General features: G+C 37.0%; 2 protein-coding genes across 8 annotated transcripts in view; one reads left to right on the top strand and one right to left on the bottom strand.

Moving 5' to 3' along the window:
- The window catches only part of DIS3 (DIS3 homolog, exosome endoribonuclease and 3'-5' exoribonuclease), a 35,483-nt gene extending 29,953 nt beyond the window's left edge, over nucleotides 1–5,530 (bottom strand). Inside the window, exons 1-4 of one of the 4 annotated variants that reach the window (XM_037800236.1) lie at nucleotides 5,188–5,530; nucleotides 4,446–4,603; nucleotides 2,299–2,492; nucleotides 1,921–1,994 (exon numbers count right to left, since the gene is read on the bottom strand). In XM_037800236.1, the coding sequence (XP_037656164.1) occupies nucleotides 1,921–1,994; nucleotides 2,299–2,492; nucleotides 4,446–4,603; nucleotides 5,188–5,415 (654 nt within the window). In that variant the 5' untranslated portion in view covers nucleotides 5,416–5,530. Of the gene's footprint in view, nucleotides 1–1,920; nucleotides 1,995–2,298; nucleotides 2,493–2,617; nucleotides 4,604–4,840; nucleotides 4,909–5,187 lie in introns of those variants that run through there. The other 3 variants (XM_037800239.1, XM_037800238.1, XM_037800237.1) reach the window with 3 other exon arrangements.
- Nucleotides 5,531–5,754: 224 nt separating this feature from the next.
- Nucleotides 5,755–18,009, top strand: part of PIBF1 (progesterone immunomodulatory binding factor 1) — a 360,124-nt gene continuing 347,869 nt past the window's right edge. Inside the window, exons 1-4 of one of the 4 annotated variants that reach the window (XM_037799987.1) lie at nucleotides 5,756–5,960; nucleotides 6,370–6,499; nucleotides 6,878–7,178; nucleotides 16,782–16,882. In XM_037799987.1, coding sequence (XP_037655915.1) covers nucleotides 6,927–7,178; nucleotides 16,782–16,882 — 353 coding nt within the window. In that variant the 5' untranslated portion in view covers nucleotides 5,756–5,960; nucleotides 6,370–6,499; nucleotides 6,878–6,926. Of the gene's footprint in view, nucleotides 5,961–6,369; nucleotides 6,500–6,877; nucleotides 7,179–16,781; nucleotides 16,883–18,009 lie in introns of all 4 variants that reach the window. The other 3 variants (XR_005211082.1, XM_037799988.1, XM_037799986.1) reach the window with 3 other exon arrangements.

Below are 18,009 nucleotides of genomic sequence, written 5' to 3'. Positions count from 1 at the left end.
CCCTTTTGCCCATAAGGTCTGTGATTTCTAGTACATGATTTTGCATATCGCAAGTTATTTTGAGAAACACTTATGTTGTATTACAGTAGAAATGACTGATTTAATCAAATCCTACACAGCATACCATAGAACTTAATCAAAACACTGTGTATTGCAAATGTTTGATAACTTGTTTCTTTTTCTAGATCACTGCTGTTCGAAACAACTTTCTGTTCTTTCTGTGCTGTCCAATATGGTAGCCACTAAACACAAGTGGCTACTAAGTACATGAAAGGTGGACAGTGAGACCGATGAACTGAATTTTCAATTTGAATTAAATTTAAACAGTCACATACAACGAGTGGCTATATATATTTGCACAGAGCGGTTCTAAAACTGTATTCCAAAAATCAAACTCAGCTTTTATTTTCACTTCCTTTTGTCTTTGTAAAGCAGTTGGTTAAAGATAAGCAGAGAAGGGAGACATATTGTAAAGACTGGATGTATATATATGTGGTAGGTGGAATTATGTACCCGAACAAACACATGCTATTAATCTTAATCCACGTCCCTGTGGCTGTGAACCCATTATAAATAGGCCCTTGTGAAAATGTTACTTTTAGTTAAGGTTGGCCAATTGAATTAGAGGCCTTAATAAAGAAAACCCAGAAATCACAGGAGCCAGAAAGCACAGGACACCTCCATGTGATGGGAGGCAGAAATACAAGCCAAGGAACCCAAAGGGTTGTTGGCAGCCAGCACCAGAAAGCTACAGCCCACGGGGAGAAAGCAAGCCTTCCCAGTCTTCATTATGGACATCTCCTAGCCTCAAAACCATGACCCAATAAACGCTTACTGTTTAAGCCAACCCTTGTATGATATTTGTCATAACAGCCTGGCAACCTAAAACAATATATAATTGTCCTATTACATTAAAACCTATTCCTATTATGATAATAATAGCTATCATTTACATTTATCATATCTATGTGCTAGGCACTGAGATAAAGATTTTATAAATACTGCCTTTATTATCTACCTCATTTAAGCCTCAGGATAACCCTATTTCTAAACATATTTTACATATAAGGAAACAAGGGCTCAAAGAAATTTTACTTCCTTAGTACATCCTCTCACATGGACTATTACAGTGATCCCTTACTCATCTCCCTGTTTTTAATCTTATCTGATACAATGCATCCTACACACTTACATTAGAGCTGTCTTTGAAATAAACATCATTTCTGATAATTCTCCTCTGCTTCTCCCACCAACACTCTCATATGCCTTTAATTCCTGTTCATGGTAGAAGTTCTAAATTAACGCCTTGGAATCCTTTTTTTAAAGGCACTGTGTTGAAGCCCTCTATGTACAACAGAAGCAAGCATAGTTGCTTTGGATGAAGCAAAGGTAGAGAGTTCAGAATCTTATCTGCTATCTTCTCTTCACTGAAGCCCTTTAAGGAACTCTTTATAAGACAGGTTTAAAAGTTACTGCCCTACAGAATAAATTCTACATTCTCATCTGACCTCTACCATTCCTATTCTACCTCATCTTATGATTCCCTTCCCTCTTTCTTGGGGCTTTATGCTCTCTGTCTGCAGTATCTCAACTTCCTTTTTATTTGTCAAACACCTACTCCTTATTCACAAATCATCCATTCTTTCATTCATCGAACAGTGCCACCATGTGCCAGATCCTACTCAGGTGGCTAGAGATATATCAGTGAAGAAACCTATTTTAGAAAATCAACTCCATTAGGAATGGCAATTCTATAGCCTATAGCAGCCACTCTTATGGTTTATAACCCAACTACTTTTCTAATTCTAGCTTAGACACTAATATGCCAATTTTTAAATCTGGTTGTAAGCCTAATATTCCAAAATGGTTATTTTAATATTCTCACCTTTCAAGAACAAAATAAAACAAACCCGCACATACCCCTTCTTCAGACAAACAAGCAAGACGATCTACAAGTTCAGGGTTAGCAGTTAGGCTCTTTACATATTCTTCACCTGAAAAAATAAAACAGAACTGTTGATGTGACTATGGCTATGTAGAGGTAGTAGGTCAAACATATCTATGAGCTTATATTGCTAAGCCAATTCTAAATGATAAGGGGAAAATTAACAGCTATTGGGCACCACAATTTACTTCTCTTAGAACTCTGAGAAATTTTTTAATATGCAAAAATACCACATGAAGTTATACAGGACTATGCAAATACTAAACAGTCAAGTGAAATCTGATCATGGGTCTGATGCCAAGTTTCATACGCATCTGCAAACACGTACTATCAGCTTCTACATTTAGACTTACAAGTGAAAGCTGGTATCCCTTCTTCTATGGCTTTGTCTTTGTTTTTCCTGTCATTTGTTATGAAAATAACTTGCAGCTGATTCTCTGCTGACATTTTATTCAAATGTTCATTATACCATTTTGCCGCTACTCGGATGGCTCTATCATTCCTGTCATTAGAATTTTCTCCCTGTTCTTGTTCTACATATGTTTCTCTAAGTATAAAGGAAAGGGAAAAAAATGAAAGAAAAGGAAAACAACCAAAAGAAATAAGGACAGGTAAAAATGTTAGGACATAAACGGTTAACAACCGTTAAACTTAAAAGCCAATAGTAAATACCATGGTATGTTGCTCTTGAATGTATTCAGGATTATACCTCAGAGAGAAAATAAACAGGATCCTTATAGTTATGCTTTTAAAACCCTATATTTGCTTGGAAAAGAAGAAAATCATGTTAAGCGAAACAAAAAAATGAATGCGAATACAATTTTATTTCACAGGAAGAAAAATTCAAGATCAGAATTTACACCTTAGGTTGGGCCATCAAGTTAATAGTTGATAGAAATTATAATAAAACTTTGCAGGTCTGATAATGAAAATTCATTGTAACTATAGATTAACAGCAATTCCTAAAAGCTACAAACAGTATTAGATGATAATGGTCATATGATTCTACAGTCATTAAATAAATAAAGCATGTAAATCATCCATGGTAAATAATAAATGGCAGGGGCTAACTAAAGACTAAGGAGCAAATATTGGTATTCTGAACTCCCAAAGAGGTCAGAAAACTTATCTATTCCTTTAAATCTGTTCTTTGAAGCCAGATTTAAGTACGACAACAAGATTCTGTATAATAACTTCTTGTGACTAAATTTTTAGTATTTTAGAGTTATTTATGTTTATAGTCTTTAGAATTATTTTATTCTTACCTTTAAATGCACCTGCTAATGCTCTAAGCCTATCATTCAAAGACACTCATAAGATTTTGAATTGGTTTTAGCAAGACTTGAGCAATAGACTCTTGGAAGACAAGATTTGTCTAAAGGTTCTAAGATTCCTCCATCTCCCTCAATTCCTGATTAGGAAGCTGATTATCATGCTCCATTAATACTTGGGTCTTTCTGCACTGAAAAACAAGTGAAGTTTATGTTTCTGAATTTCAAGGAAGTGCTATGAATGAGAAGTCTACAAGTGCTTTACCAATGTTCTTTACAAGAACAGTAATTAAGTTTGGGATGTAAGAATAGAGAAAATTAACTAAATATTTTTAAAACTTTGACTCCAGTGGGATTTCACCACCAGAATTCTGCAGTATAATCCATTAGTTCTCCATCAGGGAATGATTTTGTCATTCCCCCCGCCACACACACACACACACACACACACACACACGGGGACATTTGACAATGTCTGGACAAATTTTTGGTTGTAACAAGTTGCTAACAGGAGGAGGGCACAACTGATACCTCGTGGGTAGAGGCTAGGGACACTACTAAATATCTTACAATGTATAAGGCAGCCCTCCCACAACAAAGAAATATCCAGTCCAAATGTCAATAGTGCCCAAGCTGTGGAACCCTGATCTACACGAACAAAAGTATACTAGGGCGCACCATAGATTATACATGTAACATACTAAATAAGCAGTATCTTATTTTCTAAGAATAAACATGAAGTTCAAACAAAGGTCATGCACATGAAACAAAAGGAATTCTACTTAATCTCGTCTTCTTCATTGTGATCAGTTATGAGGTATTAGTTTAACTTTCAAAAGCCCATTAAGAATAAATTTTCTTTATACTTTTGAACCTCTCTCTCACACATTCCTATTATTCTATGTTGTTTGTTCATATAAGATGGTATTCCCAAGAACCCAGGCATATCTCATCTTCCAAAATTCTATTGCTCAACTCATGCTAAAACCAATTCAAAATGGAAATATTTTGGGAAAAAAAGTACCTGCAGCCTACGGCCAGCAAACCTATGTTCTAGCCTTGACCCCTTCAATGACTAGGTGACCTCACTGAGGTCCCTTCACTTAGCATTATGTTCCGCACAGCTTAATAAGTATGTAGCCTATCACTTATAACAATGTCACAAATTATTCCCTGGAAGAGAATATTTAATCCTGTAGTTTCTGATATTTAGCATAATTTCCCCCTACCTATGGTGCTCATTAGTGAAGGTATAAAAATGCTTCTCCTGGTTATTAGTCACATCTCGGATTCGTTTATATACTGGAGCACTCCTATTTCTCACTTCTTGGAGAACTGTCTGTAGCACAATTACATTCCTGATGGCAGGGTCCTCAAGAACATCAATCTTGAAAAAGAAAAAAGAAAAGCTGATTTCTTCCTCTATTCTCTTATGAAAAGTTTCTAGCAAACAAAGAAACCCTTTCATCTTAAAAACACTAATTATGCATAAAACCAACGAGTTGTTTTGCTATGGAAAAGCTGTTAGAGAAGAGTAAACTGACCAATTACAAAACTTTGTAGAATTAAGTCCATTAACAAAGAAATACGTTGGCCCACATCTTTTCCTTTAGAAGGCACTTACAAGCTGCCTGGAGGTCGCAGGCTGGAGGCTACAAAAGCCCAGGTTCCCAGCCTCCAGGCACTTAAAATCTAAGGCAGAAGAGACACCAGGAGTTAGAAAATTACACGTCTAAAAGTCTTACGATTTCAAGAACGGGGTGGGGTGGGGGGAGCGGGAAGCACAAGGAAAAGAACCTCGGCCTGCGAGACATGAGACATGGTTCTGGATGAGGTCTGCTTCTCTCCCTTAGTATGTTAAGGTGCCCAAGACGCTCCTCTCTGTCCTCAGTGTCCCCACCTCTCACTAGAGAAGGCGTCCTCATCCTGGTGGGGCCGCATTGCCACCTGCCTGCCCGCCCATCGACGCACCTGGTGCAGCAGCACGTTGGTGTCAGGCAGCAAGTAGTGCGGCCGCGGGCAGAGGGTGCTCGCCGAGTCCTGGGGCTGTGGTTCGAGGGCCGGCCCCTCATGCGCCCCGCCACACGCCGAGCACCCGGCCGCACCGCAGCCGATGTCGTCTCGCAGGTAGTGCTCGCGTACGATCTTCATCACGCCACCAGCCCGCGTCTTTTTTAAAAAAGTCTTGGATTTCAGCATCTTGTCTCGCGGCGCAGAATTCCAAACCCTCACAGAAGTCTTGCAAAAAAGCGTCAAACGTGGAGTTCTCTTGCTCGACTATAGGTAATACCGAAGTTCTCCCCTTCCCGCTCTAGGATATTAGTTAAGTTGAGCTCCCGGAAAACGCCGGGAGTAACGTTGGTTGGCTATCTAGAGGGGCTTGATGATTGGGTGAAAGCGAAGAAATATGGTAGATGGGCGGAGCCCAGATCCGTTTCCGCCGGTGACTTGGGAGAGGCCCACCTCTGGACTCCAGCTCCCAGAATGCATTGCTTCCCCCTCCTCTGTAGGCCTGGGCGAGTTGAGTTCCGGCGGCGTGGGCGTTGGCACGCTGGGTCTTCCGCGGTCCTCCCCGGGGCGCGCAAATGGTTGTCTTGGCTACGGATCCTACAGGTCCCTGGCCTTGAAAGCGCTTGCGGCTGGGCTGCAGCCCGAACAGCAGACTGGAGAAGTTCTCGGCTCCTCGAAGTGGCGGCGGTGACGGTTGGTCCAGGCTTTAGTGTGGAGTAATTGAAGCTTTCGAGGTAGCTTGCGGCGATCTGTTTTCCTTTCCCGCTCAGGGCAAAAGAATCTTCTGATGCTCCAAATTAGGGGTTTATTCTTCGCGTCGCGAGGATTGGCGGTCCTAGACTCTGATCTTTGTAACCGGAAAGATGTTGCCTGTCCTTGATTTCACCTTTCCTTCTCCCCTTCCCTTTTAAAAGAATGAGGAAGGCTGGTCCTACCAAAGTTCTTTCCCTTTCACCTCCACACGCCTCTTTCCTTAATCATTCCCTGAATAGGAAAAACTGGTATCTGTAATACCACGAACACATTTTTATATCGTGTAGTGTAAAAACAAGGGGGTTGCTGAAAGTCTTGTGAAAGGATAAGGAATTTTATTTAGAATACTAGCCTTTTTCTCTTCTGTCCTCTTGTTTTCTATCTGGCTAGTCTACGAAGTTCTACTCAAATTCACTAAGACTCGGCCCCAGCGGACTATCTTCCCCTGGTGTTTTTACTCTGTGGCCACCTCTATTCCGACCTCAATTACTTTGTACTCCTATCCAAATCCGTCAAGAATGTAAGTCCTACCTCTACATAACCTTCCCCTGATCAACTGGGATTTCTCTTTTCTTTGAGCATGTGTTGTTTTTATTGGTAGTATTTTTGAATACTGGTGATTTAGGGCTTTGTTCTTTATCTTGTCGAGTACCCATTTCTTTGTTTCTTCGAAGTAAGGAACTGGTTTTTTATTCATCAAAAGGACCGATTTCATAGTAGAGTTTAATGAGTGTATGTTTGATTTGAGCAGTAATTTGCACTAGTTATCTGTCCCACACATTGGATCCTCAAGATTGCCTAATCATTATTTAGGGAATCCTTAGTATCTCGTTAATACCCTATATGCTTTTCATAGTGAATGTTCCAGTACATTTAAATTATTTTTCCCCTCCTACAGAGGATTGACGTAGAATTTTGGACAAGAAAACTGACCCATACCAATAAAGATGTCTCGGAAAATTCCTAAGGAGTTCAAAAAAGTGAACATCTCTAGTTCTCTGGAATCTGAAGATATTAGTTTAGAAACAACAGTACCTACAGATGACATTTCCTCATCGGAAGAGAGAGAAGGTAAAATCAAAGTCACCAGACAGCTAATTGAACGGAAAGAACTACTTCATAATATTCAGTTACTGAAAATAGAGCTATCCCAGAAAAATATGATGATCGACAATTTGAAAGTGGATTATCTTACAAAGGTAAGATCAGTTGTAAATTCTGTTAACTATATGCTTTATTATATTCAAACTTCAGCTGAATAAAAATTAGATGTATGTATATGTAATCAGATCTTGAATTGATGTACTTATATTTCCTGTACAGGATGGCCTATGAATATTTTGAGAAAATAATTATATTTTGTTGCATAGTTTACAAAAAAAAAAAAAAGACTAAACCTACAACTGTTTGTTTTTGGAAAAGGAGTGAATAATTCTGTTTACCAAATAGAGTCCTGAAGGAAGAGCTGGTTTATAGATGGGGCAAGAATGAAATTATGTCTGTGAAGTGTCTCTTGGAGTACTCTGACTAGATAGCCTTAATTGAAAAAAATTCGGTATGTGTGGGGTGTATTTTCTTTGATGTATTTTCTAGCTAACATGCTTTCTGCTCATTGAGAACTAACCCTGATGTGACTAGTTTGATAGGGAGAATAAAGACCATAATTATGATTTTGAATGTGTGTCATTCTCTGCCCTGGAGTTTTGGTTTTACTATACTTTTGTTGTAATTATTTTTGAAATTCTTTAGGATGAGTGAAGTACCTTTCTGTTTGATGCTTACTGTGTCTGTCAAGAGCCCAGAGGTTATAGTACCAGGTATAAATTCAGGTCCCATAGTCCTTAGTAAATGTTGTTTGCCACGCCGTGACCAAGAATGTCCCGGTCCTTGTTTTTCAGTCCTACGCAGTTATTTACAGTTACTGAGTATTTCATATAAGAACATATAAGTAAGGTTGTCACTAGGTCTAAGAAACTTATAGTAATTTTAGGAAGACAAGAGACAGTTCTTTACTTTTACTTCGTCTTTGAGAAAATCTCTTCTTTCCAATGGTAAACCTTCCACCTTTGCTCTTGATCCTAGCTCTTTTTGCTCTCCCTCCAATTTTGTTGTTTCAGTTCTGCCTTCACTCTTGTCTAAGTCAGTCTCCTCCTTCAGCCCTTGCCTATGCGTAGTAACATACATCAGTGCCCTGCTGTTAGAAAATTTCTCTCCCATACCTGTAGAAAATTAAGGACGTATCCAAAACCCCAAGGTCTTGATGAAGTAAAAAGCTGGTTCAGGTAATTAAAAAAAAAAATTATAGCTCATATTTGTTGAGTACTTACTCTGCGCCAAACACTTGTCTAAGAGTTTTTATGTGTTAACTCATTTAAGGCTCACAACAACCATTTGAGGTATATGTACTTTTAAAGGAGTTTTCCCTGACCCATCCATTAAATGGATCAATAAGAATGAGTTAGACTGGTCTGAAGCTTAGGAAGCACACAGTAATTATAAGCTCTTGTTGTGGTTATCAACTAAAATAATATACTCACTTTTTTCCATTCCCTTTATTTCCTGGGCCATATGTCTTCATAGGACTACCTGACTTTGGTATTTGTTTTAATAGACTGTGAAGTCTATGAGAAGAAGGACTTTGTATTCACTGTTGTATCTCCAGTACTTAGAGGAGTACCTGGCACATAATAAGTACTCAGCTATTTCTTAAATAAATGACTAAACCCCATTTTGCCCTTGATAAAAGTGCCAAATGATGGTTAATAGTATACCCAAGGCCATCCAGGTGGAACTGATGGATACAGGTAATATTCAAACTTAGGAAATCTATAGCCCATACTCTAAGAAATGACTCTCCTGATACTCCCTTTTAGATACCCTATACAGTAGGTTGTCAGTGCATTCAGTGGTTTCCTGTCTCTATTCCTTTACTTATATTGCTTTTACTCAAGTGGAATCCCACAATGGTACTAGTCCATGTATCTCCACCTCTCAAGATTTCCTTCTAATGTAATTTAAAAGAAGCCTGAGGTAATTTCCTATTCATTAATTAATCCATTCGGACAATATGTTTTATTAAGTACCTACTGTATACCACACTCAAATTCACATTTCGTTTGGCCAACACTTTTATTATTTATTTTCAGCTGGTATCGTGTTTGTTTGTAAATGGCTTCTCCCCTTTTTAAAGTGTAAGCTTTACGTTATAGAAATGGTAGCTTATCTTGAGAGGCTCTCTAAAGTAACAAATCAGAGCTATAGTCATAGATACATGTAGTCTGGATTTGAATCCCAGTCCTACCAGTTACATACTATTTGATCTTGGTCAAATTCTTTAGCTTTTCTATTCCTTGATTTCTTGTAAAATAAGGATTAATTATAGTATTTGTTTTATGGGGTTGTTGAGAGGATTAAATGAATCAATTCATGTAAATTCTTAGAGTAATGCGTGGTTCATAATAAATAATGATAACTACACTTATTCAGCTCTATATTACTTTGTAACCCTATGGGTCCTAGCACAACTTGTTGTCGTGTTGGTTTTCTAGTTGGACTTCAAATGTAGATGATCATCTCTGATCTTTGCAAAGCTGCTATCTTCTTTTATATATTTATTCTTTTTAACTCCTTTAGCTCATTTCCATTCCTCCCCTCTCTGTGCAACCATTTTAATGGTTATCCTTTTGTTTACATGTATTCTTAAAAACGGATGATTTTTATTTTTACTTTTTGTAAATGTAAATTTACATGTTTGTTTTGAAATCTCATCCTTTTATAGATTTTTTCCCCCACTCGGTGCTGTTTTTAAAATATCCATGTTACTATGTGTTTATCTAGTGCTTTGTTTCCAACACCTACATAATTCTCCATAGTGCTAATCTACCAGTCCATCCCCTCTCACAGTGACAGCCACCCAGATGCCTCCAACTCCTTGCCGCCATAAGCAACATTGGCTTTCTTTAGATATTTCTCTTCTAGACCTGTGTGAAAATTTCTTTGACATCTATACCCAAGAGTAGAATTTCTGGATAATAGGGCATATATATACCTAGTTTAACTAAGTGCTGCCAGATTTGCTTTCCAGGACAACTGCCCTACTCCACATTCCCATAGTTTTTTGTCTGCCTTATAACACTAGAGTTGTTCGACTTGGAGACACCTTAGGAATAAGATGTTTGCTGTGAAATATATGAAGAAATCTTACACAGTAGAAGCATTAGTTTTCCATAATTCATTGAATCTAAGATACCATCAATTGTAAGATGGATCATTCCTTCATATATCACTAAGGTTAAAAACTGCCAGTTAAACTGCTATATGCCTTAGATGGTAAGATGCATTCCAATTTCAGACATATTAAAGTGTAAGAAAGTACGAGTGTGGAATTGACGAAGTAATGATATTTTTAGCCAGTTACCCATTCTCCAAAGCTTACCATTTTCTAAGCATTGAGCATCTTGGAGCTTCTACAAAGGTGGTAGTATCACATGCTACTATTACAAAAAAAATAAGTTTCCCTCACTAGACTATAAGTCCATGTCAATGGTTAGAAGTCACAGAAAAGGTAAATTTCTGCTAATATAAATCTGTTATTGCTATTCACATTTGAATGGTCTCATTTGAAGTTAATGAGCTCCCTGTCATTGGATGCATTCAAGTAATCCTGAATTATCAAGTGTCATGAATATTATAGGTATTTTTGCCATGGAAAGAGATTGAACTAGTTGTGCAGTGCTTTAGGGTTTAAATTCAGCTGTTAGTACCAAAGACTTGGAAAATGGAGGCTGCTGGTAACAGAGATGTGGAAACCATGACTTAAACAAGTTAAGGATTTTGTTTCTTTCATAAAATAAAAATCTGAAAATAGGTAATTTAGACCTGTAATTGTTGCTCCTTAATATCATTGGGAACCAAAGCTCTTTTTAACCTTCTGCTCAGTAATTTTTAGCATGTGCTTTTCACATTAAAATCACGATGGATAGTCTACCTCTAGCACTGTGTCCATGTTACAGGCAGAGATTAGAAGTGTGATAGAAAAGGGGGACATATGCCAAATGAGTCATTCTCCTTTAAAGAACTTTTCCAGAAGCCCAAACCAATGACCTGGATTGGCTAGAACTATATAGTATTAACTACCCCTAACTGCAAGGGATGAGAAGCTGGGAAATGTAATTTTTTAACTGTCACTAATAAAAATCAGGGTTATGTCAAGAAAAAGGGAAGAATTGATGCTAGAAGGCAAGCAACAGTTTTTTCCTGTTCTAATCAAGGTTTTTTTTAGTTAGAAAATATGTAAATCTATGTAACCTAACATCTTTCCACACCTGTAAGGCAATAAATAATACAAATGTTTATGTACACATGGTTTTATTAAGTTATTATGAATGTCTTGACCCATGTTGATTTGGTTTCTCTATGTCTGAAAACAGAAACAGACAGGCCCAAGAAAACTTAAAAAGCATTGATTTCCACTTCCCATTCAGAACTTGTTAAGATAACTTAGAAGAGTAGCTACTCAAGCCAAACTTCTGATATAATAACATTGTTAGCTTTCCCACGTTTATTTCCATCCGTTGCTACCTAATCCCCTTCCTTACTCCACTTCTTTATTCCTTTCCTCGTCTCCCTGTCAATTTTTAAATGCTGGAACTCTTTTTATCTCTCTTTAGAAATCTGTGGGTTCCTTATTATTTGGCAGATGAAGAAGTGCCCAACTTGATTGCCACTGAGTTAAGGGACTTAACTTAGAAGTCAGTTGAAACTGTGAAGTGTTAACCCTGAAAAAAGCAGAAGTTTTTCTTGTGTAGTTTAACAGTGTTCTTGATTTGCAAAATAGTAATTATGAGAATATGGTTATATCATTATTATTTGTTGATTTAAGACATTTATTGAGACATATTGCTAGAACATAGCCATGAATATGACAGAGTCCCTTTCTTAAGGAAATTATATTGAAGTTGAGGGACATGATTAGTAAACAGGTTTCTTCAGAAGTCATGTGACTTACAGTGATTTAGCGATGGAGGGTTTCTATTTTAAATAAGAAAATAGCAAATTTTTTCTGTAAAGGGCCATTCAGTAAATATTTTAGGCTTTGTGGGCTACATATGGTCTATCATGTTTTTTCTTTCTTTTTTTTTTGGGGAATAGTCCTTTAAAAATATAAAATCCATTCTTACCTTGTGGGCTAAAACAGGATGTGGGGCTGGATTTGGGACATGGCCATTGTTTGATAACTCTTGCTTTAGATTAGTAGTCTGGGAAGCTATTGGCAGATTTTAGGTAGCTGGCATTAAATGTCCTGATTTTTGTATTCAGGATAGCACTGAAGTGATAGACTGAGGGCAGACAAGAATGGAAAGAGAAGACAGACTATTGTAACTAATCTACACGTAAGACTCCTAAGTTTTTGGCTTCATCAACTTGGATCCATTTACTGAGAAATGGAAGGCTGGGAAAAAACTGATCTGGGAGGTAAAATATAAGTTCTGTTTTGAGCATGTTAAATTTTAGATTCTTGTAATGCTCCTAAATGGAATCGTCAATTAGAGTATAGGGAAGAGTCCATGACTAGAAATATATATTTGAAGTATACATCAACATATAGGGGGCCCTTAAAACCATGGAATTGGATGACATTACCTCGGGAGAGATGAGAGTCCAACCCAAGTCAGAGGGCAGATCCAACTTCTGTAAATGGGGTAGAGGAAGAAATCCCAGCAAAGAAGGCTGAGAAGCTTAATAGCGTCCATTGAGTTAGGAGGGAAATCAGAGACAGGTATCATGGAAGTCAAAAGATGACAAAGTGGTCAGCTCTGTCAAGTCATGCTAAAAAGTAAAATAAGATAAATATGTAGAAATAACCATGGGCATTATGGAAACGATTTGAAACTTGAGCAAAAATAGTTCCATTGGAATGGCATGGGACCAAAACCATATTGATATTTTGCTCTGAAGGCAAGAGAAATGGTGCTGTAGCTAAGAAAGCTGCAAGAATACAGGGAAGGGATTGACTGCAAAAGACTACTTCCTGGAGTGATGGAAATGTTCTATATCTTGACTGTGGTGTTATTTTTAGTATATGACTATATTTGACTAAACTCATCAAATTTTATACTTAAAATATCAGTGAAATTTACTGTATGAAATTATACCTCAATGATGCTGATTTAAGAAATTGCATTGACTGTAAATCAATTTGAGGACAATTGATGTTTTTACTGTGTTGAGTCTTATGTCTTTCTGTTTATTTGTGTCTTCTTTAATGCCCTTCTGTTTTGTTTTTATATCACTAATATGTCTGCCTTATTATTTTTCTCTTTCTGCTTGCCTTGTATTTATCCTTTTTTGCCTGACTTCTTGAACACGAAGCTCTTTAAAGTTCTGTCTTTTTCTAACACATGTATATGAAAGGCTTTACATTTTCTGATAAAGGTCTGTTTAATTGCATCCCTCAAATTTTGATTCATGTTGGTTTTGTTCTTGTTCATTTCTGCCATTTTGATTAGGCTTTCTTTGACACATGAATTATATCGAAGTGTTTTTCTAAAAATTCTAAAAATATAGATGGGGATTTACCTCCAATTTTGATACTCATATTCTAATTTTTCTTGAAGCTTGCTTTGTGGCCTAGTATTTGGGGTCTTAAAGAAGTGTCTCTGCAGGAAGGAACTCTGTGGTAGACAATTCCTGCAGAAATTTGTAAGTCTCACATGGGTCTGTTGATCTTTAGCTGCCTCTTAGGGAACCTTTGTTAAAAGTGGCAGAATTGGCTTTATGAAGCTCGTTACTGCAAAGGAGAGGCTAAACTTACATATAATTGTGCCTGAGAGTCTCTCCCTGAGTACTCTTTGTTGCTCAGGTGGGGCCCTCTCTCTCTCTAACTGAGCCACCTTGGCAGTTGAGCTCACTGCCCTCCCCGCTATGTGGGACCCAACTCCCAGGGATGTAAATCTCCCTGGCAATGCAGGATATGACTTCAGGGGATGAATCTGGACCGGTGTTCTAGTTTGCTAATGCTCCGGAATGTAAAACACCAGAGATGGATTGGCTTTTATAAAAAGGGGGTTTATTTGGCTACACAGTTACAGTCTTAAGGCCATAAAGTGTCCAAGGTAACACATCATAATCAGGTACCTTCACTGGAGGATGGCCAGTGGCGTCCAGAATACCTCGGTTAGCTGGGAAGGCACATGGCTGGCGTCTGCTCCAAAGTTCTGGTTTCAAAATGGCTTTCTCCCAGGACGTTCCTCTGTAGCAAGCTTGCTCCTCTTCAAAACGTCACTCACAGCTGCACTGAGTTCCTTCTCTTTGAGTCAGCTCATTTATATGGCTCCACTGATCCAGGCCCACCCTGAATGGGTGGGGCCATGCCTCCATGGGAATATCTCATCAGAGTCATCACCCACAGCTAGGTGGGGCGCATTCCAAGCAAATCTAATCAGCACCAAAACGTCTGCCCCACAAGACTACATCAAAGATAATGGCGTTTGGGGGACACAATACATTCAAACTGGCACAACCGGGCATCATGGAATTGAGAATATCTTCTTGACCAAAAGAGGGATGCAAAATGAGACGAAATAGTTTCAGTGGCTGAAAGATTTCATATGGAGTCGAGAGGTCACTCTGGTGGACATTCTTATGCACTGTGTAGATAACACGTCTTAGGTTTTAATGTATTGGAATAGCTAGAAGTAAATACCTGAAACTATCAAACTCCAACCCAGTAGTCTGGACTTCTGAAGATGATTGTATAATAATGTAGATTACAAGGGGTGACAGTGTGATTGTGAAAACCTTGTGGATCACACTCCCTTTATCTAGCGTATGGATGGATGAGTAGAAAAATGGGGACGAAAACTAAATGCAAATTAAGATGGGATGGGGGGGATGATTTTGGTGTTCTTTTTTACTTCTATTTTTTATTCTTATTCTGATTCTTTCTGATGTAAGGAAAATGTTCAGAAATAGATTGTGGTGATGAATGCATAACTATATGATCATACTGTGAAGAATTGATTGTGCACCATGAATGATTGTATGGTATGTGAATATATTTCAATAAAACTGAATTTAATTAAAAAAAAAAAGTGGCAGAATTGAGGTAGAAATGTCACTCTTTCCCTGGACCATAATAAAGAGTTGTATGTTACAGATGATACAGATGTTTTCCTTATAGAAACAGATTTCTAAGTTCACTTTGGGACAGAGGCAATGAAGAAGAGTAAGTAGCAATGATTAGATTCTGTTTCCAAGAAGAATGGTTCCGAAGAAATATGTTTGGATATAGCAGTTAGGAAGAAGTATGAAAGTAGAATAATGGAGGTGAAATAAGAAGTCTATACTTTGAAGTTTGGATTCCTAGGTGTATTTTCTTATCTGGAGCATTGTTTTCCAAGGGGTAAAAACTCTGAAGTCTCTTCTCCCTGAATTCTCTTTTATAGGGCAAAGATCAGTTTGGACAAATATTCACTGGACATTTATTGAATACCATCATGTCCTATCCAGTCTACTAGGTAAAGAAGGTTGTTTCTGCCTTTAGGGAGTTCACAATAATGTAAGGAAGGCAAAAATGTTGCCAGACAGTTTTAGAAATTATTTAAGTGCTTTGAGCTATTGAAGTATTTATTAGAGGAACACGCTATTTGATGTCTCACTTGGATTTTTTTGAGTCACCCCCAACCTAAGAAATCAAAACCTGAACTCATGATTTTCCTATGTCCCTGATCTTATCCTTTTGCAATCTTTCTTACATTAGTGAATAGTGCTACCATTCCTCCCAGTTATAGAATTTTAAAGGGCAAACAAGGATTATCTGGGTTGAAAGAGAGGAAGGAAAGAATTAGCTAAATAGACTAGAAAAAAAATACACATGCATGGAGGTTTAAGAGAGAATACAGCATATTTAGAAACTGGCAAGTTTTTATTTTGGCTAACACAGATTTTCCTTTTAGGCTAGAGACAAGAGAAGTAGGTGGCAAGGGTGAGATGAAGAAGGACTAGTCTTTATGTCACGAAGTTTAGGAGTTATTCTGAAGACAGTGAGAATCTTCTGAAGGATTTAAAACTGGGGAAATAAATTTTTGATAACATTTTTTAAAGGTCAGATAAAAGATGATAGATTTGGAGATTGACAAATTGGAGTCAGGGAAGCCAATGAAGAAGCTATTATAATAGCCCAGGTAGGAGATGTGGGTATTGAAGAGAATGGTACTGTTCTGATAGCTATTTATGAAGTAAATACAACACAAAATTTGGTGTTTTATCAGATGAAGCGGTGAGGGGAAACTAGGCATAACAAATAGGACATATGGATTTTTTGCTTTAGAGACTAGGGAGATGCAAGGACTACAGGATTATGTGAGGCTGATGACTAGTTTTGGATGTTTATAGTGTGACCTGTAAAGTAGTCAATTCGAGATGTGTAGTACTCAGACGTATGGATCTGTAGTACAAATATGGGTCTAGCTGGAAAAAACTACCTGAGGGAAGTACCAGCGTGAAATCCTGGTTGTCTGTGGGCTTCTCAGTGAGAGTGAATAAAGGAAAGAAAATTGTCTGTTAGTGACAACCTGGAAAAAAACACATAGGACATCTCAGTTTGAAACCATAGTTTGAAAACCATTTATATGTACAGACTTTGCAGTTTGTAGATGCAATCATTGCAAAAGCAATTCTACCCATTTTTAGTCTGTTTCTTTTAAATGCGTTTTTTATATTTATCATTTTTCAAATAGTAGGTTTTCCTTTATGATAAATTTGAAAATTGACATAAAATTTACTTTTTTCTGTGTATTAAGATTGAAGAATTGGAGGAGAAACTTAATGATGCACTGCACCAGAAACAGCTGCTAACATTGAGATTAGACAATCAATTGACTTTTCAGCAAAAGGATGCCAGGTAAGTTTAAAAATAGCAGTAATACATATTTAGCAGTTAAAAGCAATTTCATATCTGTTCATGTGTGTATTTGTAAGCTAAAATTTGAGAAATTTGAAGTCAGAGATAGTAATAATTTTTATGCTCAGAGCAGAAAAAAGGATGTTACTTGGTAAAATACACAAAATACAAAAAAAAAAATTCAAAATTTAGCACTCATTCAACAAACATATATTGGCCAATATATGTGAAGCATAAATGACATAATTTCTGTATTGTCTACTACTTTCTCTGCTCTCTGGATTAACCTTTCTTCATTTGCTCTGTAAAACAGACTGATTAATTTTCAAGGTCTGTTGAACTCTCCTGGTTTGATGTAGCTTCTAGGGTGCCTGTATCCTTTTTGTAGCTTAGTTGTGTGCTTATCAGGAGCCTGCTGTGTTTACTCTCAAATATGTCTATACCAATTGTTATTATTATTACACTTCTATGATTTCATTGGAAATTACATAGACCATATAATATGTACAAAAAAGGTATGTTTCTATGAAAATTGTAATTCTCTGGAAAGATTCAGTAAAAGTGAGGGACCTGAAAAGAAGCATCATCAAATTAAAGACTGGGGTCTAAAATCTAATCATAGAAAGTATCCTCCCACCATTGCAAGGAAATTAAGTTCTCCCACCATTGCAAGGAAATTGTACTTGGAAGTAATGAACAATGATTTACACAAAAACAAAGCATATTGAAGAAATCTGGACTCTTTTTAAAAAATTTGGCAAATGATTGTTTATATCTATGTTTTAATTAGAGTTAAATGTGTAGGTAGGTATTTTTTTCTTTGCTTTTTTAATATTTCACCTTTTAAATATAATTTAACTGATTTTTAAAAAATTCTTTTTTATTGAGGTATATTCACATACCATGCAGTCATGCAAAGTGTACATTCAATTGTTGATAATACCACCATATACTTGTGCATCCATCACCAAAGTTAATTTTTGAACATTTTCATTATCACACACACAAATAATAAGAATAAAAATTAAAGTGAAAAAGAACATTTAAAGTAAAAAAGAACACTAGGTGCCTTTTTTTTTTCTTTTTTTTTTTTTGCCCCAAATTTTCTACTTATTCATCCATACACT

The sequence above is a fragment of the Choloepus didactylus genome, chromosome 12 (genome assembly GCF_015220235.1).
Source record: "Choloepus didactylus isolate mChoDid1 chromosome 12, mChoDid1.pri, whole genome shotgun sequence".
NCBI lineage: Eukaryota > Metazoa > Chordata > Mammalia > Pilosa > Megalonychidae > Choloepus > Choloepus didactylus.
This window is presented reverse-complemented; position numbering and strand designations above follow the sequence as displayed.